A 26,396-nucleotide genomic window follows, 5' to 3' on the forward strand; every position below is an offset into this window, starting at 1 on the left:
AACTATTTTAAAACTTCCATAATTCTAATACTCTAAAAAAATTACATATTATCTTCCAGATACATTAACACAAGTAGTGTGGTCTTCAAAATTTTAAAAGGTGCTTTGTTTTGTTTTGTCTTGTATAGCCTATAGTCCCAAGCTGGAATGAAATTCACTATGTAGCCCTGAATGACCTCTAACTCGCTGTCTCAACCTTCTGATTGCTTGATTCCTGGTAAGAGCCACCATCCCGCTCACAGATGTTGCTAACACTGAAAAAGCCTGCTATCTGAAATGTTTAAATTATTTTAATTATTGGGCTGGTTAAGTGGTTAAGGACCTGGGTTCAATTCCCAGTACCCATATGGCAGCTCACAACTATCCCCAGTTCCAGGGAATTTGACACCCCCGCACGGATGTGCATATGCAAGCAAAACACCAATGCATATCAAATAAAAATAAACTTTACATTTTTATTTTAATCATTAATTGCATATTTTCATCAGTTCTCGTAATCATACTGACAATCGTCATTAATGTCTTCTCCGGATGATTTTTTGGAGACACAATGGAGACTTGGGGAGCCCCTGCTGCTCCCAACAGGAAGCAGACAGCAAGGCACCCGGAACTCACCAGCCTCGGAACTTGCAGACACCTTAGTGTCGACATCGGAGGGCAGATGAGGGGACGCCACAGACGGACAGAGCCGGAAGTGAGTTCGTGAGTGGCCACCGGGGAAAGCACAGCCGGAGCGAGAGGCGCAGCGGCACGGCGGGTGAGCAGTGGGATGCTGGCTGCTCGAGGAAGCGGAAGACGCTGGCTTTCCCCAGGCATTTCCGGAATGGTAGCAGCGCTCCGACCCGGGCGGGGGCGTGGGGGAGGGTCCTGCCCTGGCGCGGCTTTTTCGCCATCCAGCCCTCGCCGTGGGGCCTCTGGGCGGCGGTGGAGCCGCGTTTAGTGGGCAGTGGTCGCTTTTCCAACGAGCTCCCCGCGGCCCCGAGGTGAGACGTTTCCCCCTAGTTGAGGGTAGGGAAACCGGCTCAGGGAAGTTGTGCTGCCCACAGAGGCTCAGGCCTGCGGTTTGCGTTCTTATCCGAAGGTTCCACTCGCTGCCTCCCGGAGCCTGCTCTGTCTGGAGACCCAGGCTGTTCTCGGACTTGATCTCTGCAGATTAGGAGAAAACTTGGGTAAACCAATGAGCTAGAGTCGAGGGCCAGCTAGTTATGCATAGGGAAGAACGGATGACCTCTCTTAACCTATTTGGAACCCGGCCTTTGGGAACAGGACTGTGAAAAGCCAGGACGACTTGGATTTGATAGCCAGAGAAAGGGGGGAATTTTCACCGTTCGCCAAGGTCCCTTGTCGCTAGTCTGAATTGTTATGCACTGCGATTTATTCTGGCTTTTTAAACTAGGATGATGAGATGGCTCAGCGCTCTTACAACCAAGGTTCCGACCCCGGGAACTCACGTTGTAAAAAGAGAGAGCTGAATCCCACAATTTGTCTTCTGACCTGTGACCGGCAGCATGTGCGTGCCCATACATATCCACACACAAAATAACTGTTTATTTGTTTGTTTAACTTTAACTCCTATTTTATAGCAATGTTGGTAGACAGAGCTGCAGCATACTAGATACAAAGAAGGAGTTAAGAGACAGGCTTATTTTCCTGGATCTGTAGGTGATTAAAAGTCACTGAAGTGTTAAATTCTTAGATTTCCCATGCTTTGCTGACCCCTTTTGGGGCTCCTCAAGTTAAATCCACTACTACATAATACAAAAAGAAACCTCCATATTTACAGTGCTTTCCAAGGGACACTGATTAGTGAGGTGTGGCAAAGAATGGGCAGGTTGTCTTGCTATTCTCTCTTTGCAATCCACACCTAAATAGCCCTTTGCTTACCTAACTCCAGAATAGGACAAACTATAGTGTCAGAGCCTTGGCAGAAAAGACTTGGTATATCATGTAGGTTTATGTTAAGGAGTCTTATTTAAGTGATCATATATAAAAATTTTGGCTAGACATTTTGGTGTACTCCTGAATTCCCAGCACTCAGGAGTTGAAGATAGGAAGATCAAGGCCGTAGTGGCTATATAGTTAAGAGGCCAGCCTTGGCCACACAAGACGCTGTCTTTGCCCAATACACACACATACACACACACACACACACAGCAAAAGCTTAAGTGAATAGTGTTGTTTCAGAGTCACAAAGTGTGAGTGTGGTGTGTAGGTGATGCTTATAAGCCATCAAGTCCAGGTTTTCTCATTGGTTTTCACTTTGAAATGGAAGATGAGCCTTAATTAGGGAAGTCTTGACATTAATCACAGTTACAAAAGCTCTCTAGAGTAGAATCTGGTCTAGGTAAAGGGAAATGTTCCTGTCAAGGCCCTGGATTGTCTAGTTCTGTACCTTAAAAGAAGAAAAAAAAAATGTTTTAAACAGCTTATTGCTATGTAACTGAGTATAGCCTAAAACTCAAGCTTCCCCTGCCGCATCCAGCCTCGTGAAAGATGCAGTTACAGGTGTATGCCAGCATACTTGGCATTAGAAATCTTTTTTCTTCCTTTGAAATAGTGATAGAGCATTACAAAGTCCCCTTGTGCTGAAGTGCTAAAACTACTTACTTGTTTTGAGTCAAAGCTGAAGATAAATGTATATTCAAAGTGGACGGCAGCTGCATAGCCTGGCAAGTGGACGGCAGCTGAGAGCGAGTTGTGCCTTTCTATTACTGACCTTTACCTGGATATGTGACAGAGTCCGGCTAAGGCAGCGTGTCTGTGTCTGAAGGGACTTGTCAGTCTAGTCAATAATTTGGATCTTAGGTTGTAGAAGAGAAGAAGAGATACAAAATTCCCAAAACTTGGAAACCAGAGAGAAAGAATGCCTAGAAATAGAAGTGTTTGCTGGCAGTAACGTTAGGTGTTGCTGCTGTTGCTACTGCTGCTGCTGTTTTTAATGTGATGAGGTCTCACTGTGTAGCCCTGACTGTCCTGGAACTCACTGTATAGACCAGGCTGCCTTCAAACTCATGCTAAGAGATCTACTTGCCTCCTACCAAACCCAACATAAAGTAAGTTTTTGGTTTGGTTTGGTTTGGTTTTGATTTTAATGATATATAAGCATATTATTAGTTTTACAGGTAAAACTGTTGTCATGTATTCAGAGATTCATTCAATTGTGTTTGCTCACCATCTACTACTTCCCATTAGAGTGAGAAAAAAAAGTCCCTGCTGTCACATAGCTAGCTTATTTTTCAGGAGCTATAAGGTAAGAACCCGATAGGAGTCTATATCAGGCTTAGTAAGTACTACAGGGCAATATAGCAAAAACATTCTTAGAGGCAACAGGATAGAGCACAGGTTCTAGAGCAAACAGGTTCAGGGTCAAATCCATGTCCTACAACTCCAGCTCTAGTGTGACCCATGTTCCCATTATAGAACAATATGATGACAGTGTCTCCATCCCAACCACAGTGGCAGGACTGTCCCAACACCTAGTACTTTCTTTGGAAGAGACAGGAACTTTAAAAACCTTCATAGAATAATCTGTTTCCAGTTTTCCTTTCTGGCCTCTGACTCCTCTATCTGATAGAACCAAAACTTCCCCAGAATGGACATCAGAGGCTATGACAATTCCCAGTCATTTCTTTTCATTGCTCCAGCAAACAAGCATTGCACACTAGGTACCAAAGAAACAGCAATAACCTAGATAAGCCATGGATAGACAGGCCTGCGGTGCCAAGTGTGGTTCTCAGGGGGAGTTAGGTCAGGAAGTCAGAGGCAAGACAGTTTTTGAAAATACTTGGCTCTTGTGTGAAATTTTATATTTAGGGAAAACATTCAAGTTTTTACTTGGGGCAATTTTTATTCTTTTATGGCCCCAGAGCAAGGACTGTAACAGCCCAGGTTCACCTCCATACATGATAAGGAGTAACAGAAACCCTTTTAGTGAAGGAATTTTCATTGACATCTTCATTGTTTCTAAACAGTGCTCTTTGCTGACTACTAGGTTGTTTCTGATCTTTACTTTGAATGATAATGCTGATGACAATTCCCCAGCAATGTTTTCTCACGGCTGTCTCATCTGGTCCTTCCATCACAGTCCTGTCTGCCTCACAGGGCTCACTGTCCACGTGAACAGTCTCACTAGCACTTATCATTTGTTTCTGTGCTTGCTTCTCAGTAAACCTACAGCTTACCATTTCTGCTAGATTAGCTAGCCAGCTTGCACTGTGATCAGCCTCTCCACTTTCCCAGTGCTGGGATTCTAAGCCCATGCTACCACATCTTGCTCTTCATGTTGGTCCTAAGGATCAAACTTGTGTCCATATGCTTGCACGACAAGCACATCACTCACTGAGTCGTCTCATTAGGAAGCAGATGTCTCACGTCACCTTTACCCAGAAGGTTGACCTTGTCTGAACAAAAGTCTTCGGGTTTTAAAATATATACAATAGTGTATTTATAAATATTAATGCAGCTAGACATGGTGGCCTAGGACTATAATTTTGTCACTTTGAGAGACTGAGACAAGAGGATTGCCACCAGTTCAAGGTCAACCTAAAATACAGAGTAAAACTCTTGTTACAAAACAGTAATGTTGTATGTCTGTGGATCAAAAAGAAAGGGAGACTGGAGGTATGGTTGGTGTTAGGATACTTGCCTGGCATGCATGGAGCCCTGGGTTCAACCCCCAACACAACAACAACAAAAAAAAGGAACGTGGGGCTGGAGAGATGGGCCCAGGTTCAATATGTATCACCCATGTGGTGGTTGACAACAGTCTGTAACTTTATTTCCAGGGAATCAGCACCCTCTTCTGGGCTCCACATGCAAATATTCAGGGGAAACATACATATAAAACATATATATATATAACAGATATATATATATATTATATATATGTTATTATAAAGAAAAAATACATCTTTTTTTTTCTGTTTTATTTTGTTTGATGTGGTTTTGGTTGGTAGGGTGTTTGTGCTTATTATTGTCTTTTGTCCTCCCCTGCCAGCAGGTTTCAAATGATATATCCTGCCCAGAAAGCTACATCAGGGGCCAACAGTGGTCCAGATATGAAGTTTGCATGTCCTCTTGCAAGGTATAACTGGCCATAGCACAATGTAATGTGAGTTAGTTAAGACAGACACCTGGACAAGGGGTATGGGTATGGGAGAGAGGCTTGACACCAGTACACAGCGTTAGAGCTCTGAGGTTGGGTGCAGCTCCATGCTAGAGCTTGGCTTCTATATCCAGCACCAGAAAGAAGAGGGGGTCACCAAACAGTATTTTTCAGGGTGGTAGAACAATCAGGGAGCACAGGCAGAGCCTCCAAATGAATTCATTCTTCCTTTCTCTCTTTCTTTCTTTCCTTTTTGGGGTGGAGTGGGGAGGGGTTGTTTGAGATAGAATCTCAAGTAGTCCAGGCTGGCCCTGAGTTCCCTAGTATGACTTTAAACTGTTGATTCTCTTACCTCTACATTTCAAGTGCCCAAATAGGGTTGTTTTGTTTTGTTTTGCTTTGCTTTTAGGTTTTGGTTCTTTTGCTTGTTGGGTTTTTTTTAACATCTTTTACTAGAAAAAAATTTTTTCATATATTATATTTTGATCATGTTTTCCCCTCCCTGAATTCCTCTCTACATCTCTACCCACCCAACTTTGTATTCCTTTTTTTTTCTTTTAAAACACACACACATACATACATACAACCATACAAATGAAAATCAAAGTAAAAAAGCAAAATATCAGTAAAACATAAAATGTCCAAACATAGCAAAATGAGACAAAAAGACTACAAAGGTACTCTTGGATCATTTTGGATTGGCCAACTACTGGGCATAGTGCATGCCCTGAGGTGTAGTTAATGTATACATTGAGACTCTGTTATAGAAAATTAATTTTTCCTTTGCAAGTTAATATCAATTGCAGATAGCTTCTTGGTTAGGGATGGGAGCTCTTATCCACGTCTTTCTCTCAGTGCTGGGACCTCATCTGGCTGAAACCTGTGTAAACCTTGTGCATGCTGCCACAGTCCCTGCAAGTTCACATGTGCATTAGTTGAAGTCATCCATTACCTCTGGCTCTTAAAATATTTTTTCTTCCTCTTCCACATAACCCCAGATCCCTGAGGAGAGGGGTTTAATAAAGACATTCCATTTAGATCTGAATCTCTTACTCTCTGCACATTGTCCAATTATGAGTTAGTTCCTATCTGCTACAAAAAGAAACTTGGATGACAGTCAAGCAAGGTGCTGATTTTTGGGTATAGAAGAATGCCATTAGGAGTCATTTTACTGCTGTGTTCCTATAGCAGAGCAATGGCATTTGGCTTTGCTGTAGGCCTGTGAACTGTCTAGTATCAGGTTCTCAGCTGCCTTAGCAGTGTCAAGGATGGCTTCCATCTCATGGAGTGAGCCTTAAATCTTATCAGAAAGTGGTTGGTTACTCCTATAACATTCATACCACTATTGCACCAATATGATTTGTAAGTGTCTGTTGTCAGTTGCATGGATTATAGCTAAGATACTGATGCTTTCTCCTCTGGTAGCATACAGAATACTCTGCAATACCATGAATGCTAGTCAGTAGGGGTGAAACCTCTAGTTCAGCACCAGCTCACCTTTTCCATGTTTGACGCCATATAGAAGTGTTCTCTAAAGTAATAGGACCTTAACTTTGGATTGTGGAGAGCAACCAATAGCCTTGACAACAGTCTGAGATGTGTGGGGGTGTCCATGGTGCCTCTTTGGCCTGCTCAACAAGCTGTTACTCATTCCTGGCACTGGAGGTTTGAAAACTTGGTTAGTTGGGATACTGTCAGAGCCTATTATCTGGTAACTCATGTCTCTGAGTGTTAGTTGTCCCTCCCCACATTCCTTCTTGTATCCCCTTCCCTACTTAATCCCTCAATCCTAGTTTCCTCTTTGTCTCTCCATAACACTGTTCTATTTTCCCTTCTAAGAGATGATTTCACAGGCAGGTATCCCAACAGCTAGTCCAGGGGCTTGGGTCCACACACCCTGCCCCAACCTATGAGTCCAGGTCTGTAGGTCCCAGCATGTTTTAGTCATAGTCAAAGTCATAGTCACTGCTGCTTCTCTCCATAGAGCCAGACTCCCACTGCCTGAACAATTGGTCAGTGCTTACTTAGCATTCTGGTGGCCCTGGGTTCCATCTCCATCACCAACCTAAGGAAGAAAAGTACATTCCTTGTCCTTATCATAATAATGGGTTTCCTCGTGACATTTTCATACGTGAATATAACGTACTTTTTTTTGGGGGGGGGGGGGGGTCAAGACAGTTTCTCTGTATAGCCCTGGCTGTCCTGGAACTCACTCTGTAGACCAGGCTGGCCTCGAACTCAGAAATTTGCCTGCCTCTGCCTCCCAAGTGCTGGGATTAAAGGCGTGCGCCACCACGCCCGGCGAATATAATGTACTTTTTATACTCATCACTGACTGCCTTTTTCGGCCCTATTCTCTGTGATTGCCTTCCTCTTCCTAACTGTTGCCCTCTGCCTTCTGAGTGCGTAACCCAGTGAGTTCCGTTAGGTTATTTACAGGATCCTGGATACTTCAGCAGTAGCTACACCACTGAAGAAAACGTTTTTTCCTTTCCTCAGCAATCGTTAACCACACTTAGCTACGTGCTGCCTGGACGAAGGCACTCCATAAGCACATCACACCTCCCTCTAGTCCGTGCCTTCTCTGTCCCTCTTCACAGAGTTCTCTGAGCATTGGAGAGATGATATAAATGTACTGTCTTTTCTTCCCCTTAGGAGTCAGCATTGGCAGTCGTGTTGAGCTACAGAGGAGACATTTCTAAGCTTTTTTATTGCTGCTGTTCTGGGTCTGGGTGCAACGGTCTGTGGGCCCTGACAGCCAGGAGCAAGAATGAAGACCGTGCTCATGGTAGCAGAAAAGCCATCCCTGGCACAGTCCATTGCCAAAATCCTCTCCCGAGGTAGGAAAAACAAACACTAGGCTGTTTGATTGCTTTCATCTATAAGCAGAGTCTTTTGTGCTTTTTTGATCATTTCTTTTTCTGGTGGGTTCAGCTGGGATTGGCAGGTTTCAGGAAGCACCTTATTAGCAAGTCTCCTGTGACATGCTATGTCCACATGTGGAAGTCCCAGGGCTGAAGCCTCCAGGAAAAGTAATGATGTACAAAGTGCAGTCATTGTCAGCATGCTGGGCTTAGTTTTTGCACCACTAGATACTCACTACTATCTGCTGGGCCCTGGATGTGGTTACAGTTACATTCCCTACATCTCATGTCACTCACAAGTGGCCAGTGACCTCAGAGCCAGGAAGGTAGTGGAAGATTTGCCCATCAGGATCCACTCTGCTACTGAGGTGGTACATGGAGGGAGGGCCCTCTAAATAGAAAGAGTACTTGGATGCTGAGTGGCTATCCAGCAATGGCAGACATCCACTTTGACCTCCTTTTACCAGCTCTTGGAGGAGGAAGAGCCCCTAGTTAGGCTGAGAATACACACTCCAAAGGTCCAGGGGGATCCAGAAGGCATCATCTCACTTCCAAGTGCCAAGAGTGTTCAGCTGAGGAACCATAGTGTAAGATATAATAACCTTAAAATCTAAATAAATAAAGGTAGAATTCAAATTGAAAATAGAAATGGAGTGAGACCTGAAGAGTCTCCGCCTCTAGTTCCCAGGAAGTATGGGACTGGTGTGAATTTCTGTGAAACTTTCATAGATGCTTCCATCCCTCAGCACCATTAAGCCACCCAGTACCCACTTATCTGCAGTGGGAGCTAAGGGATGTTACCAGTGACCACTCTGGAGAAGGAGAACTCGTGTCCCCTGACAGTTAGCATGTAGGCTCAGGGACCCACAGGGTTATAAGTCAGCCTCACAGTTGTCTGTGTGGTTTGCCTCCCTAGGAAACATGTCCTCACACAAAGGGCTGAATGGGGCATGTTCAGTGCACAAGTACACAGGAACCTTTGCTGGCCAACCTGTCCACTTCAAGATGACGTCTGTCTGCGGTCATGTGATGACACTGGATTTTCTGGGTAAGATGACCACTCTCCTCCTGTCTCTGTCCTATTGAAAGGAACACCGTACAGCACTACCCAGGGTCCAGTTAGACCCTGTTCCCAACAGATCAGGAAGTGGTTAACAGCTGGGTAAGTTACCCGTCCCCATCTCTGCATGATACACCCTATCCTATTCCTAGTTGTGACAGCTGCAGAGGCCAAGCCTTTGTGAAGTGTGGCTCAGTGTCTTTGGATACGGTTTACAGGGAAGTACAACAAGTGGGATAAGGTGGATCCTGCAGAGCTCTTCAGCCAAGCTCCAACAGAGAAAAAGGAAGCTAACCCCAAGCTGAACATGGTCAAGTTCCTGCAGGTAAGGGAGCATCTACAAGCCCACCGAGGAGCCCATCTTATTAAAAAAACAAACAAAAACCAAAAAACTGGAAACGTCTAATCCTTCCCTTCCTGAGTAATGTAATGTAAGCTGCTACCATGTGGTTAAAGCCCTTGGAAGCTATCTTTGGTTATCCAAACCAGCCCAGTCAATATTGCCTAAGTTATAATTTGAAAAATAGGTCTTAGGTGCTAACTGGTCTGATATAACATCCTTGACGGCTCATGGTGAGATTACCGGCACCAGGGAGGCAGAGGCAGATGAACCCCTGTGAGTTCAAAGCCAGCTTGGTCTACACAGACAGACCCTGTCTCACTCAATAAGAAAAAAACAAAAATCTGAGAAAGTGTTTCAAGAAATACTTGTTTACAAAAAACAAAACAAAACAGAACAAAACACTGGAAAATAAAGATAAGTTTAAAGGAAAAACAGTAAAACCACATGATCCAAAACAAGCACTGTTAATACTGAACTGTTTCATTTCACTCTTGATGCTTATGTCATACGGAGAGGAGGAGGGCCAGTGAGAGTAGATGAGGGCGAGAGAAAATGATGGGGTCGAATGTACTAGAAGTATATTATGTACATGTTTGAAAATGTAAAAAGTAAGGCCTCTCCCTCAGGAAATTAAGGAGCACACACTGTATTTTGTGACTATATAATAAAAGTAAAAATCCTTATCCTAGGGGTTAGATGGCTCAGTGGGTAAGAGCACTTGCTGCACAAACATAAGATCCTGAGTTTGGATCTTAGCACCCATGGTCAGTGCTGTGGAGGGCAGAGACAGGAGGATCGCTGGGGCTTGCTGGCTAACCACGTACTTCAAGGTTCGGTGAGAAACCTTGTCTTAAGTGGACAAGACAGAGACTGGTAGAACAAGGTACCCCACAGTGTCCTCTGACTCTGCCCCACTTATGCACCTGCTTGCCCTGCACATGCTCCACACCACACGCAGAAGCATAGACAGACTGTAAATACAATTTTCTGATCTAACAGTTTGATAGTTCTGAACCAAAACCTTTTCTGAGTCTGAGACAGCCTCGCTGTAGACTGCTTCTTGCTCAGCTCCTCGTACTGGAAGCCCAGTACCTGGTTCCATCTCCTGTCCCCAAAGGGGAATGTCATAGGGTTGATTGTCAGTGTGTGCTTTGTGGCAGGTGGAGGGCAGAGGCTGTGACTATGTTGTGCTGTGGCTGGACTGTGACAAGGAAGGGGAGAATATTTGCTTTGAGGTGAGTGTGGAGACCACTCTGGTTTTCTTTAGACCTTTTCCCCACCTTCCCAATCAGAGTTTGTCACACTATTCCTAAGGTTAACATAAGGGAGTATAGGGCTCAAAAAAACATCTCCCAACCCCTTGATTTCAGAAAATCTGTGGCTACTTTAAATGCATAGACCTAGAGGTGGAGAAACGCCTCATTGGTTAAGAGCACTTGTTCTTACAAAGGACACAGGTTTCACAACCATCTGTAACTTCCAAGGTATCTGATGCCCTCCTCTGAGGTCACCAAGCATGCACATTGGGCACATACAGACAGACAGAACACTCATACACATAACATGAAATAAATGAATCTTTTTTTAAAAATGCATAAACTAGGGCCCACAAGATGGGTCTGCACATGAAGGTGCTCCCCACTAAGTCTGACACCCTGAGTTTAATCCCCAGGGCCCCACATGGTAGGAGGATGCAAACTCATGAGAGCCTCAGAAAGCTGTCCTCTGACCTCTAACTCACATGCACACCACACACAGACCAGTTAGTGGTAGTCAGAGTAGTAATTTTTTTAAGCACCATTCTGGGTGGGTGCAAGTTTCAGAATTTTCAATGTTTGGCTTGGCTCCATGCCTGTTGTAGATTTTCAGTTACTATAGTTTATCTCCTCAGCAATGTACTAATATGTATGAGTATTTTGCCTATATGTATGTATTTTACTGTGTACATGCCTGGTACCCTCACAGGTCAAAAAAGGGCATCAGATTTCCCAGACCTGGAGTTACACATAATTTTAAACCTGAGTCCTTTGCAAGAGCAACAGGTGCTCTTAACCACTGAGCCATCTCTCTAGCCCCTGGTCTTATCTCCCACTTTCATGTGTCTTCTGCCCTGTCCATCCTAGGGAGTCCTGCCTGCAGGGAGACTGGTGGAGGTTTCCCAAATGACCTCTAATGACACTTTAATGCTACTGGCTATGCCTGCTGGTCCTGCCACTCACTGCCTGTTGTACTGTAGCTCCATACAGGTCACCTCTATATCCTTATACCCCAGCCCTAACCTGCGACTTGTCACACTTAAGTGCATGAGATGGCTGTAGTAAGACAGGAATTTAAGGCGCCCAGAATTCTCATTCATCTCTCTTAGAAAACTCAACTCATACTGTCCCTTCTCAGATACCTTCTTCTCTCCTTTCTCTGCTCCATCTGACAGGAGCGTTCTCTTAGAAGGCCTTTGCCTCTGGTACTAGAAACAATAACAGTTGATAAGGTCACTGCTTTCCCATAATGTTGCCACTGCATGCCCTAGCTTCTCTGCTCCTCCCCCATATAGCCTTAGTGAGTCTCAGTTCCAGGACCTTCTATACCTAGCTCCCACCCCCATACAGAGCCTACTCTAACCTTTCCATTCTTAGTCATTTTATCTTTTCCTTTGTCTGTTCTCCGATCATGTAAAAATTCTACCCATCCATCCAAGCACTCCCTACTCCCAGAAAAGGGAAGGGATTTGGGACCAAAAAGTCCTTTGTGTGCTGGATACAGCATTGACTGGTTAGTTCAGGTGAAAGTGCACGAGAAGGGAAAAGGTAGCAGCCTTGAGGCAACACTAAGAGGAAGTGGGCTGAGGAATGGGTGCATATCTGGAAGGGAGTGCAACAAGCAAGGTACCCAGGTTGCAAGGGATTTCTGGGGAGGCTAAGATGTCTAGAAGGGAAAGAGATATAGGAGGGCCTAGTAGGGGTGGGAAAAGGCTAACCCTGAAAGGCCCGATCAGCACTGGGGGTAAAGAGTGAAAGGCAGAGACGAGGAATTAACCACAGCCAGTATTCTTCCTCCCAGGTCCTTGATGCCGTTCTGCCTGTCATGAATAATGCCCACAATGGTGAGAAGACAGTGTTTCGTGCCAGGTTCAGCTCCATCACTGATACAGACATCTGTAATGCCATGACCCGCCTGAGCGAGCCAGACCACAATGAGGCACTCTCAGTGGATGCCCGCCAGGAGCTAGACCTGCGCATCGGCTGTGCATTCACTAGGTGCTGTTCCCTGCCACATGCACATACTCTCCCTTTAGCCAGGGCCCGAAGAGCCTGCATAAGTTACCAGAGATGCCATTTATATATTTATCAGATGCACATCACATAGGACACAACTTTTTTTTTTTTTAAGATTTATTTATTTTATGTATATGATTATACTATAGCTGGTTGTAAGCCTTCATACAGCTTTCATTCGTAGTTGCTTGGAATTGAATTTTAGGACCTCTGCTCACTCCAGTCAACCCCGCTCGCTCAGTCCCTGCTCACTCTGGCCCAAAGATTTATTTATTATTATAAATAAGTACACTGTAGCTGACTTCAGACACACAAGAAGAGAGCGTCAGATCTCATTACAGATGGTTGTGAGCCACCATGTGGTTACTGGGAATTGAACTCAGGACCTTCAGAAGAGCAGTCAGTGTTCTTAACTGCTGAGGCATCTCACCAGCCCAGGACAACTTCCTAAGCAGATTATTTGTATGCACTCGTGTCCTGGGGGACAGTATTCATGGGACACACTCTGTCCTCACTCCATCCTGTGCACATGTATAGTTCTTCTTTCATGACTTCATACTCTGTCACTGTTGCTGTCTTCAAAGTGAGGTGTGACCTCTCAGTATTTAATCCCAAATCCACAACCTAGGTTTACATGGGTTTGTCTAGAATTAATTATTCATTCATTTTTCTGTCTTTCTCAACCCTTTAGGTTTCAAACAAAGTATTTCCAGGGAAAATATGGCGATTTAGACAGCTCTCTCATCTCCTTTGGGCCATGTCAGACTCCTACCCTGGGATTCTGTGTAGAAAGACATGATAAAATCCAGTCCTTCAAGCCAGAGACCTACTGGGTGCTTCAGGCCAAGGTTCTCGTCCCTTCTGTATTCCTGTTCTATTGTTGTGGGCTTAGGGTGTGGACTTCTTGAGAGTTTTCCTTATCACCATGTGCACTTTGTTGGCCCCGTGCTAAGAACACAAGTGTGAGTTAGAATATCAACAGTTGTAGGTCCTGGTGCCCAGGAGGTAGAGTCACCAGCTTTTTTGGGTCAGTGAAGCTGGGCTGCACCTGGACACAATGAATTTGGATAAATAAGAGTGAGTTCCTTCTTGGGGTGAAGGTGAGGTCAGCTAGTGTCTTCAGTGGGGAAGTCCAACACAGGGTTAAGTCTGTGCTTTCAAACCTTACTGGTCTTTAGGGCTTTTTTACATAAAAACCTAAAGCACAACAGGTTTAAAACGAAGTTCAGCGTTCCTCTGGTTGCCTCCAAGGCTGAGGACTGTGTGGGCATGGGCAGGTACTGTGGGTATGTAGACCTTGATAAGCAGGGATAGAGTGAGAAGCACAGCTTCAGGTATTTCGTAAGGGCCCACCCTCAGTGTCTGCTCTGGAGTGAGAAGAGTCAGGTATCGTCTCTGGATCCACAGCTCAGCAGTTATGAGATGTTACAGCTAGGCCATTTCGTTTGTGGACCAAACCCAGCGTCCTCTGTCTGTCTCAGTTTTCTTCTCTGCAGTGTGCTTGCCTTTTGTCTTCCCTACAGGTTCATACAGATAAAGAGGAGTCACTCCTTCTGGACTGGGACCGTGTTAGAGTTTTCGACTGGGAGATTGCACAGATGTTTTTAAACATGACAAAGTTAGAAAAAGAAGCTTGGGTATGCTTTCTATGTCCACATCTGTCTCATCTGTCCTAGATGGGCTTGCCTTAGAATCAGTGACCTTGAGCCATGCCTTTCTGCCTTTTATGAAATTCAGATGGCTTCTTGGACAAATGAATGGTTCTTCACACATTCATTGTTAATATGCAGTGCAGCATCTGTGAAGCACTACCTCATGCTAGCCACATCTGAGCCACTGCCAGGCCATTTCCACTGTCTCTTCCAACAGTCATGTGCAGGGTCTCCTTTGGCAGGACTCCATTTCATACAAATGTTTCTTTTCTGTAATATCCAAAGCTACCAACTGCAGAGGAACCTGTGTGTACACTGGTAAACTTGCCTGAGTTCATACGGCTAGGATAAAGGTCTAAGAGCACACAGTCAACTTTCACACCTCAGTGGTGATGTTTCCTACTCAGGGCTTCTCCACATCAGAGGGGCTCCTGCTTGGTGCTTAGGAAGATGGTCAGCTTAGCAAAGGCTGGCTGCACAGGATAGAAGCAGGTCTACACCTGTCACAGCCAAAATCCTACACTGTGACAGCTAACCATCACTGAGCCTCTTCCTGGCCTTCAGTCACATCTATTTGCAGTTTTCAAACCTTGCTTTGGTGCCATTTTGCTCAGGCTCTGCTGACTTAGATGTGAGGCTGTTTCACATTGTTAACTCTGATGTCAGCACCCACTCCAAGAGACCCTAACCTCCCGTGTCACATGTACAAATATCCTCAGTGTCTGCACCCGTATTTGTAGGCCTAGAATCCAGAATGTGTTGCCCTGATCAGTCTTTGTAAGTTTGGTAAAGGAAGAGACTAGCTGGTCTATTTGCGCTATGTTTGCAATAGGCAAAACAAAGAGTCAACTTCTCCCTGAGTATGCTAACTCACAGCGGGAGGGGAGCTCACCTGACCAGCACAGCCTATAGGTAAAGTCAAATGACTACTATTGGGGAATTGTGGGATTTCCCATAGAGATCATACCTTGCAGCCTCCCTTAAAAAATTGAAAAGTGTGAATTCAAGGCCAGCCTGCTCTACAGAGTGAGTTCCAGGACAGCCAGGACTGCACTGCACAGATAGCCCTGTCTCGAAAAAACAAAAAACAAAAAACAAAAAAAAGGAAAGCTTTACAATGCTAGTGGCCCAGTGGGCAGCACTCACAGAGCCACCAGCAGCCATTTCCCTCACACAGCACAGGCCACCCTGGGACGTGGCCTCTGTTGACTTCGGTGGGATTTACATCCCTTCCTCGGTTCTTTTCCAGTCCTCCACATTTTCTGTTTCCTTCAAGAAAAACAGAGGATGCGTGTGCTCTCTGCCCACCCCTCACTTTTCCTAATCCTAAATGTTCAGCTCAATCATCAGACTGCTGGAGAAAGTGAATTTCAGGAGGACAGCCCGTGAATCAATTCAGACCTTTGTCCAACATCTCACCTCCATTATGTTTATCTTGCCAACTATCACTCTCGGTCCTGCCCCCAGGTGGAGGCTACAAGCAGGAAAGAAAAAGCCAAGCAGAGACCACTTGCTCTGAACACTGTGGAGATGTTGCGTGTGGCCAGCTCAGCTCTGGGTATGTAGAAACACCTCTCTAAAGTACCCCCAAAGACATCTTGAGACTGGTACAGGGCAGGGCCAATACTGTAACCCACACCAAGCCCTTCTCATGCTGTGATGCTTGAAGCTTAGGTGGAGGTCTTGAGTCTCATGTAAGTTTTCTTTAAATCCTAGAATAGGATTCCTCTAAGCACTGCTCCCTTAGCTATCACAAGAGATAGTCTGAAAAACTAGTGATCTTTGAAAGCTGTATCCTAAAACATTATCCTCACAGAGCTAGCTGATCCTTGACATAACATTGCCATCAAATGATTAATAGCCAAGTCCCAACTCACAGGTTAGAGAGCAAGAGAATAAGCTCTTGCACTGTAGAGTCCTAATGGGCTCAGCTACCCAAAGGTCTAGTTGCTGCTCTGTGGCCAGAGTTCAGACTGTCATCAGTGCTGCTATGAGTACTATAAAGTGGTAACGTGGAGCAATGAGCAGTGTTTCCCACTGGGCCCACTTCACCAGATACAGGACCTCAGTTTTAGACAGGCTGTATTCTAGATGCCCATCCAGCCAGTACTTCTGAGCCTTGGCAGTAACCACTAAGAGTCATCTGGGGGCGGGGGTGGGGGGGTTAAACAGGAATGCCCAAGCCTAGGGGTGAGCCTAGCCAACTTCCAGACCTCTTAGCCTCCTATTTTTGACAGGTATGGGACCACAGCACGCCATGCAAATAGCTGAGAGATTATACACACAGGGCTATATCAGCTACCCACGGACAGAAACCACCCACTATCCCGAGAACTTTGACCTGAAGGGCTCTTTGCGACAGCAGGCCAATCACCCATACTGGGCAGACTCGGTGAGCAGAATGGGCACTGAACAACCCGTCAGCTGTGGTCCCTAGACAGGCTTTGGCCAAACCCAAAACTGATGGAAGCCATCAGCCTGACTTGACTCCGCTTTGCCTCCCCTTCCTCAGGTAAAGCAGTTGTTAGCGGAAGGCATCAACCGCCCTCGGAAAGGTCATGATGCTGGTGACCATCCTCCAATCACACCTATGAAGTCGGCTACAGAGGCTGAATTAGGTACTGAGTGCTCCTCTTCCCGACATCCTCAAGCTTCCGAGGTCTGAGGTGAAGCTGCTGTAGGCACATGGCTGCAATGGACAAGGTCAGGCCCATTATCAGTACAGATGCTCCTGAGCCTGCCTCTGATTTAGTGAAACCCACATCACCAAGCCTCTAAGACAGAAGTGAAGTGGTTGCAGCTAGTTGGGGAATGAGGTAGAGTAGCAGAGCTCAGAGGCGGTCTGTATGTGCTACCTTAGGTGTTCCAGAAGGCCTATAGAGAAGGGAGAGCCATGCCAATGGAATCAGGAACTGCTGCAGATCTGAGTGTGAAGCAAGACTCCTACATATAGATGTGCCTAAAGAACAGTCCCCTAGAACCACTTTGTGAAGGGGCCACCTAGGCACTAGAGGCAGCTTCCATAACTATTTTCTTCCTCCTTGCAGGCTTTGAGGCCAGGGATAGGGCTTAATGGTATGGCATTTGCCTGGCATGTGCTTAACGTCCTAAATTCAATCCCTGGCATCATACATATATATACATCCTTGATACCCACGCAGAGGGCCTGTTGCTGGTCCAGGGCACCTGGTTACACTGAGCTTTTATAGGAGGTGACGCATGGAGACTCTACGAGTATATCACCAGACACTTCATTGCCACAGTGAGCCATGACTGCAAGTATCTCCAGAGCACTATCTCCTTCAGGATCGGGCCTGAACACTTTACATGCATGGGAAAAACAGTTATTTCTCCAGGTACAGTGGCAGACCACGGGAGTCCCTTTCTTCTCATCTATACAGACACTGAGATCTCTGGATGGGAAGCCCAAGTGGGGACCTCAAATGGCAGTGGTATCTCTCTAGGCTTCACAGAGATCATGCCTTGGCAGAGCGTGCCCCTGGAAGAGAGTCTGCCCACGTGCCAGAAGGGTGATACCTTCACTGTGGGTGAAGTGAAGATGCTAGAGAAGCAGACGAGCCCACCGGACTATCTGACTGAGGCTGAGCTCATCACTCTCATGGAGAAGCATGGTATCGGTGAGTACCCAAATCTGGGGTCTCCATTCCCAGGGCCTTGGCCAAGAGGTGATGATAATAAAACTTCCTATGATTTATATATACCTGGCTCAGCATGAGGTAACAGATGGGCCAATGTATAACCCATGGACCCAGGCCTCATTGTGTAGAGCCGTCTACAAAGCCCTACCATCAGGCCTGACCTGGTTTTCCATATGAAGAGTGTCATACAGCCTTGTGCACCATGAGACAGCTACACACTGACAAGTACCCACCAGACTCAAGGTTAATCCAGGATTCTAAAGGACTCCTGGGCCAGATCAGCTGCCTCCCCAAAACAGAAAGCTATGAGGCCTGCCCTAGAATTCTGGTCTGGGCCTGCTTCTCCCCAGGGCCTAGGTACCTAAAGTGAATCCTGACAGTAGCCATGGCCTGTGGCTGAGGTCCCATTTGATGAAGCTTTTCACACTTGTGACTTGTAGTAGCTTGTGTACTGTTCTGGACCTAGTGACCAATATGCTCTTCAATTTGGGACAGTGAACAGAGTTTGTGTGTGACCTCTGAACAGGAGAGTGAGGGCAGTGCTGCTGATCAAGGTCCATGGGGCAGTATCAAAAAAAAAAGGCTTTACTACCTGGGCATAAGCTCAAGGCCAGCCTGGGCTCTGAAGTGAGACTCTCCCTTTAAATATATATATCTGACTATAGCAGCCATACCGGAACTCTTGTATGTGCAAACTGCCATGATCCAGGCCAATTCCTTGGCAATGAGCTGTGGAACCTCTGAAGGTTCCTTAACCCCCAATGCCAGTATCTTCCCCTGTAAACCCTGCCCAGGTACCCACAGAAAGCTAAGTGTCCCTCTGCCAGCACTACAAGTGTGCATGCATGCAGGGCTGAGTTCCTTTTCACACCTCTGACATCACACAGCAGATGCATCACCTTTCACTTTTCCTTCTCTGCCAAGCTGCATCCCTGGAGTGAGAAGCATGCCTTGGGTATTGTAAGGGGCCTTAGAGAATGGGAGATGGTAGGAGAGAGGAAATGTAAAACCAACTTGGTTCTACAGTAGCTTTATGAGCTTTCTCTGGTAGAAGCTGGATCCTGATACCTAGAGGGCACACAAACCACAGTTTCTGGACAAAAAAAGGCCAACTTGCATTTACTGGTTTCAAGAGATGCCCTCTGACCTAACAGAGTCCTCTCTGGGCCTCTGTCTTTTAACTATAAAATTAAAACACCAATGAAGGCTGTCTTTAGGTTCACAGGTGTGCCCCAGCACAATGCAGAGACAGCCCTGCTCTATCTTGGGAATCTTTCTGCAACATGGCTTCTGGCAGCCATATAGGAAATAGCAGTCTGGACCTAATGAGCAAAATAAGCTTCAGGTTGTGGCACTGTACTCCTTGGGTGTCAGGTGGAAGGAACTAGAGTGCATAGTCCAGAGCATCTTCTTGGGACAGGCTGAGGAATACCCAGAGCCATGCTGTGCCTTCCAGGGACTGATGCCAGTATCCCTGTGCACATCAACAATATCTGCCAGCGCAACTATGTTACTGTGGAGAGTGGCCGCCGACTCAAGCCCACCAACCTTGGCATAGTTCTGGTGCATGGTTACTACAAGATTGGTGAGTCTGTCTACCCACTGCCTACGACCTGCTGGGCTTTCCGGCTCCTTCCTCTGCTGTAGCTCTGCTGCCTCCTGCAGTGGCCCCATGCTTTTCATGCATTTCCCCAATCCCCACTGCAGAGATGCTATGGGACTCAGGAATTTGATGGATGAACACATAAAGGTAAAACAGAGGCTTCTTCTACAATCCAAACCTTGGGTTCTTCACTAAGATACCCACCAACTCTGCCCACTAAAGTGCCTAGTGTTCTATGGGAGATGGAGAAGTACAGCATAGACCTGGCCATTCTGCAAAAGATTTCTACACACTTTCCTGATGGAAAGTTCAGGAAAAGTCTGGTGGCAGTAGGAGCTGCCCTTGGTGCCTTCCAACTCTGTGGACAAGCAGCCCAGGCAGACTGGGTCAGAGCTAGGTTGAGCAGGACAGCAGTTCTTGCCTGCCTAGTGGGGTGGCAAGGTCCTGGTTGCCCACAGCAGCATGCACCCACTTGCTCATAGATGCAGAGCTGGTACTCCCCACCATCCGAAGCGCAGTGGAGAAGCAGCTGAATCTTATTGCCCAGGGCAAAGCTGACTACCACCAAGTTCTGGGCCATACCCTGGATATCTTCAAGAGAAAGTTCCACTACTTCGTTGATTCTATTGCTGGTAAGACCTGCCTCTTCCTTGCCCCTCATCAGCTATTCCAACAAGACAGAGCCACCTGAGGCCCATTCCAGATCTGGGCCCTGAGCCTCTATGAGTCACAGCAGTGATGCCATCCCAATAGCTGTTGCCAGAGCAGGTTAATTAATATCCACATCAGGAATATACAGAGCTGATGAGCAGGGCTGCAGCTCTGTACTCTATCACTGACAGAAACACAGTCACACTTGGATCCTTGACCATGTGTGGTGGCCTCTTTGTCTAGTTCACCCAGTTTTACCAAGCCCAGGAGAGACATGACCCTGTGCTGTGCTTACTCTCAGGCATGGACGAGTTGATGGAGGTTTCCTTTTCACCCCTGGCTGCCACTGGCAAGCCCCTCTCACGCTGTGGGAAGTGCCATCGATTTATGAAGTACATCCAGGTATGTGGAGGTTGAAAGACTGTCACTATATCTAGCCAAAACATTCCTGTTCAGATATCACCTTAAGCCTCTGCTTTGTCATTAGTCTAGCAGAAATAATGTTCATTGTCACACGGAGTGATGAAAAGGCCTGAATCAGCACCAGTAACAACACAAACCATCAGGCTGTATACACATTGTCTATTCACTCTGGCCAACAGTCACTCTCTTACTCTCATAATTATTATTAAAATGCTGGGGCTCCTTTACATTTACAGTGTGTGTGTGTGCGCGCGCGTGCATGTGTGTGTGTGTGCACGCGCACGACCGTGCGAGCATGCGTGCGAGTAGAGGTTAAAGGACACTTTGTAGGAGTCAGCTCTCTCTCCTTCCATCGTAGGGGTTCTAGGGATTAAACTCAGGCTTTAGCAGCAGCTCCTTTACCTGATGAACCATTCCCCGGCCTCATGCTGGGGTTTAAGACTCTGGCTTTGTGAGGGAAGAAGAAATGGGGAAGTATGGTACCTGGGCTCATACCAGCGGTTGAGGTATTTGCCTGGCACTGAATTCTGTATTCTGTGTACCTGTTAGGTGTTTAGCATTACCTATTCTGTGTTTTGAAGGAAAGGACAGCAGTCAAGAAAGTCAGACCCAACACCCCTCATATTCCTTCTAATTGCCCCCATCCCATAGGCCAAGCCAAGTCGCCTGCACTGCTCCCACTGTGATGAGACCTACACCCTCCCCCAGAATGGTACCATCAAGCTCTACAAGGAGCTGCGGTGCCCATTGGATGACTTTGAACTGGTCCTGTGGTCCTCAGGCTCCCGGGGCAAGAGCTACCCACTATGTCCCTACTGCTATAACCACCCACCCTTCCGAGACATGAAGAAAGGTGAGTGTGGCATGTGGGTGTCCTCAGGTTCATACTTAGCATACTCCAGTGAGGTCCTTTACCCATCTATCACTACCTGTGTACACTGGTAGTGAGTCAGGGACCCTAAGAAATACTTGTGCCATTGCTCAGGCTGTAGCCAACCTATCTGGTCTGGGTATGCCTGGGTCCTAATTGAGCAAACAGCTTGCTCACTTAGGATCTGGGCAGGAGGCAAGATGTGCCCCTCGGGGGCTAGGCTAAGTGAGAGGCAGGCAACCCCAGATAAGGACACCTGACAAACCAAGCCCCCTGGGTTCTCAGCACTGCTTTTTGTCTTACTTTACACCCTTTGCTGGGAAACAGAAAGCATGTATCCAGGCTAAGCAGTGCATGCCAAGCCTGGAACCAGAGAGGCTCACTGCCAGCACATGTACCCGCTCCCAGGTAGTACCATCCCTACCTCAGACGAGGAGCCGGCTCCTTTGTTACCTGAGGCATTAATTAGGAATCCTCAGTGTCTCAGTTCACATACTTACTACCAAGATAATGAGGCTCTCTTCCCGCCCCCCACCCCAAGTGTCTTACAGTGCACAATGCAGCAAGCAAGTAACAGGTGAGCTGAGAGCAACCTGGAAGAGCCATTAATAAGTTACAGAAGCAAACGAGGGTTTGGGAGTCAGCTGGAGTCCTTGGATTGAGAACTGCACATTTTTAGATAAGCAGAGGAACCCAGTCCAGTGAACAAGATATCCCAAAAGCAGGTTAAGAGTGAGTGCCACGTTGTTCTAGAATAGGAATTCAGCAGTCTGGCATTGAAAGCAGCCAGAGTTGAGGGAGCCAGGGCATGCTTAGGTCACTGGCCTCCTCTCCTTTCAGGCATGGGCTGCAATGAGTGCACACACCCCACCTGCCAGCACTCACTGAGTATGCTGGGCATTGGCCAGTGCGTGGAATGCGAGAATGGAGTCCTTGTTCTGGACCCCACTTCTGGTCCCAAGTGGAAGGTGGCCTGCAATACATGCAATGTGGTGGCACACTGCTTTGAAAATGCCCACCGAGTACGGGTATCTGCTGACACCTGCAACACCTGCGAGGCTGCCTTGCTCGATGTAGACTTCAACAAGGCCAAGTCTCCCCTTCCTGGCAATGAGACACAGCACACAGGCTGCATCTTCTGTGACCCCGTCTTCCAGGAGCTGGTGGAGCTTAAGCATGCAGCCTCCTGCCACCCCATGCACCGAGGTGGGCCTGGAAGGAGGCAGGGTCGTGGGCGGGGCCGGGGCCGGAGACCTCCAGGAAAGCCCAACCCTAGGCGGCCAAAAGACAAGATGTCAGCTCTGGCTGCTTACTTTGTATGACAACCTATCTTTTCCCCACTCCAGACACATCGTGGTTATCTTTGAGCCACTGAAACCATTAAAATGCTTTTTATTTTGTATTCTCTGGAACAAAGAGCCTGGGACCTTTTACTGGTGAAACAGAGGGTTCCTATGTCTGTGGGAACCTGTGAGAATCAGCTTTATCCCTCCATCCTGTTTAAAGTACACCCTGTTCTGCCCACACCATGGCAGTGCCAACAAGAAAGCACTACATCTGGGACTAGGGGAGCAATATGTCTGTAGCTCACACTAAGTATGCACATGTGCAGTGGTGTGGCTGTGTGCAACACAGCAGGAAAGTGGACGTTAGCAACCCAGAGAAGTCTTGGCGAGCCAGGTGGAGCAGGCACCTTTCCCAGACCCTTGCTAAGCACCTGTAGCCTAGCTTCCTGATCCCTAACCCAGATTTGTATGTCTGCCACTCAGAAACTCCAAGCATGTCGAGCCTGCGTGTGACTCTGGTGACATTGTGGATTTATTTTAACACTTACTCTCATCATGTGTCTGTATTGCCTCAGACAGGTAGCTAAGTCCTCCACTGAAGCTGGTCAGAAGCCAAGTTTAGAAAATATTCTAGAAGGCAGGCTGATCTGTGGTGCAGCTGAATGTAGCTATGGACCACTTTTCTGACTATAACCCCTTCCTGTGTTCCCTTCTCCACCCACCCATTATGGCTTCCCTTTTTAAGTGCGATAGAAACTGCCTTTTGGCCATGTCTTACCATGTGGTACCAGGGGCCTAGCAAGACAGGTGCCTAAGATTGCTCTGTAAAATGTTTGCTTGAGAGGCGGCCAACAGCATTCCTCATAGGATTCCTCCATCTGCAGTAGATTCACAGTTACACAGGACAGGGAGACTCATCAGAAAGCCATAAGGCAACTAGTTGTTCATGTGGTTGTCTGGCCACATAGCCCCACCAAGACTTTTCACCTGAACCCTGACAACCATAAAAGACCATACAACCAAAGACGATACCTTGGGAAAGCTTCCCACAGGCAGTGGCCCAGGAAGCTGTATAGAAGTTGTTAGAATGTGGCACAGAAGTAATAAGCTACAGGACAGAACAGACACTTGGAATCTATCCTCTCCACTCCAGTCAGAATCTGGTACCTGAATAAGCTACATCTCAATTGAGTACCTAGCACAAGGCTGTGACTTTGCTATTCTGCCCATTTGGCCCAATTCCATCGTGAGCAGACTGCAGGAACACAAACAGCTCAGTTATGTGGTTAGTTTGGGCTTGGGGAAAGACTGCCCTACAGGCCTTAAACCCAGACTAGTTATTCCATCTTTAAAATTCTATACTGAGGTTTCAACCTACATGGGCCTCTTAATGTACCCTTTGTTTTTTCCTGCGGTTGCCCCCTTTATGTGGAACTCTAGCAGATACCCTTAGCTATCTAAGCTGTACTCTATAAACTCCTGACCCCGTCACCTTCCCCCTCAGACACATACACACACACCCATCAGTACAGCCTCATTATCATTGCTAACCTGTCAGCCAAGAACAATTAGGACTAGAGGTGAACTGTCTTAGCAGCTGTGTTCCTAGGCATCACCTTTTCTGCTCTGGAAGCTGATGAGATCAGAGCTGCAGGGCGACCTGTATTGTGGGAGGCATGCAAGATCTCACAGGCTAGCTCTCCAGTGGTTTGTCCCCCAGGCACTGCAGGTCCCGTTTCTCTTACCTTGAGATTGTGGTGCATACTAACATGAGGAAGTCTGTTTCGTCAAGTACAACATCCTCCCAGCACTGTAGAAGGCACCGTGGACCTCTTCTATACATTCTAGCCCTATGGGAAAAATTAATATCCAAGAGAGAGCCAAAATTCCATTAATCACCTTTCCTCACTGTGATAAAACACCTGAGCAAAATTTAAAGGAAGAAAGATGGATTTGGGCTCAGTTTGAGTCATCTCTGGTAGCTAAGAAGAGGAGAGAGGAAAGACTGGCAAAATAGACCTTTCCAGGGACTAGAGCTATACACTCTTGCAGGGCACACATACTCATGACCTTCCTCCATCCTAGTTTTCGTTGTCTCCTAATAATGTCATTATTATGAATGATGAATCCAATAGACTGATCTGCTGATGTTAGCGTCCTGATGATCCATTCACCTCCCAAAAGCTCAAGTTTTCAAGAGACTTCCAGATTTCAAATCATAACAGCTCCCTTTAAGCAGAAGTATTACCAAGTTGTACCCCCATTGTAAAGAGCCTGGAAATTCTAGAACAAAGGGTTTGAGGTCCTTTCCTGAGATTTTTAAAGCCTAAGTAATACAGCCAGTCTCTGAGTGATAGAGGCTAGTGTGGTAGGGAGTGTTTGCACTCACTCTCATAGTGCTCAGAACAGGTTTCTGGGAAAGGATTTTGGGAACTGGGAGAGGACACAGATGAGAGACCTGGAACTGAGCACTCTGAGACCTCCTGGCTCTACCCCACAGCTTGGCATGTCTTGATGAAGAGGTTTGAGCTAAGCTGGTTGGTATAGCTAATATTGGGAATTTAACAAGAGTAAAGGCTTTGGCATAGTAGACTACAAACAAGACAATCATGGTGACAGCAACCTCAGGAAAGGGTACATTACAGATATGTCCTTGGCCTAGAGCCTAACAGGGCCAGGTTCCTAGTGCCTGCTTTTGCTGTCTTCTCTGTATCACCCTCTACCTCATCAGGTTATAAATGACCTCAAACCTTAATCAGGTTGAATGAACCAGGACTCTACTTGCGTAGCAGACAGACATTCTCCCCACCATGCCAGTACACACACCCATCTATTGGTTCCCCAGGCTCATGGGTTCCCTGAAACCTAATCAGGTGACAAGTTCCTAAGACAATGGGGTCTGATGGCATGTGCTTGTCAGCACAGTTCTGAGACATAAACAAAACAAACAATTGGGTTTTTTTGTTTGTTTTGTTTTTGTTTTTCGAGACAGGGTTTCTCTGTGTATCCTTGGCTGTCCTGGAACTCACTTTGTAGACCAGACTGGCCTCGAACTCAGAAATCTGTCTGCCTCTGCCTCCCAAATGCTGGGATTAAAGGCTTGCGTCACCATGCCGGAACAATTGTTTTAAAAGCCAGGTGACAACCTGGAGCCAACCTTGTCTTTAAGACTGCCTTTGCTACCCAGTGCACTAAGAAAAGTGTCTCATTTCCTGCTTTATAGCCCCAGAGCTCAAGCTGCTCAACGAATTCTCAGTGGCCATGCAGTCCTGCTGAGCACAAAGGGCCTGGAACCCTTAACCACAAAGCCCCTGGGGCCTGTGGTTAAGTGGGCAGGACCACAATGAAACTTGAAGGGGTACTCTCCACACTGTACACAGGCAGTGTACACGTTCATTGGTATAAAATGAATATAATGTTATACATGAAAATATTTTCTAAAGTCTCTGATGGGTGGCCAGTCCTGAGCAGTATGAAGCCGCATCACTGCCCTGAGACTGATCACCACACACGTTGTGAAGCAATGACTGAGCATTGTGAAGCAAGGACTGCTTTCTGCCCAGTCAAGGCTGGAGAAGTGTAGCAACGCACTGGCTATTGGGGCTCTT

At 46.6% G+C, this 26,396-nt stretch overlaps 1 protein-coding gene across 13 annotated transcripts; it reads left to right on the plus strand.

The window, feature by feature from the left end:
* Positions 1 to 649: 649 nt before the first annotated feature.
* Positions 650 to 22,914, plus strand: Top3b (topoisomerase (DNA) III beta). Of its 13 annotated transcripts, none has more exons than NM_001326576.1 (19): positions 664 to 757; positions 5,000 to 5,083; positions 7,760 to 7,944; positions 8,885 to 9,016; positions 9,247 to 9,353; positions 10,532 to 10,606; positions 12,429 to 12,625; positions 13,335 to 13,491; positions 14,167 to 14,280; positions 15,763 to 15,853; positions 16,533 to 16,687; positions 16,808 to 16,913; positions 17,505 to 17,651; positions 17,760 to 17,933; positions 19,411 to 19,539; positions 20,040 to 20,189; positions 20,510 to 20,610; positions 21,283 to 21,484; positions 22,343 to 22,914. In NM_001326576.1, the coding sequence occupies exons 3-19, from the start codon at positions 7,875 to 7,877 to the stop codon at positions 22,822 to 22,824; spliced, it is 2,589 nt and encodes an 862-aa protein (NP_001313505.1). In that variant the 5' UTR covers positions 664 to 757; positions 5,000 to 5,083; positions 7,760 to 7,874; the 3' UTR covers positions 22,825 to 22,914. The 13 variants fall into 13 exon arrangements, 11 of the variants coding, with proteins under 11 accessions (XP_030104903.1, XP_006522054.1, XP_006522060.1 ...); XM_006521992.4 differs by having other exon boundaries at positions 669 to 757; positions 4,997 to 5,083; positions 22,343 to 22,904; XM_030249045.1 differs by having other exon boundaries at positions 672 to 757; positions 9,181 to 9,353; positions 22,343 to 22,904.
* Positions 22,915 to 26,396: the final 3,482 nt, after the last annotated feature.

Source organism: Mus musculus, chromosome 16 (assembly GCF_000001635.26).
Source record: "Mus musculus strain C57BL/6J chromosome 16, GRCm38.p6 C57BL/6J".
In the NCBI taxonomy this organism is placed as follows: Eukaryota; Metazoa; Chordata; class Mammalia; order Rodentia; family Muridae; genus Mus; species Mus musculus.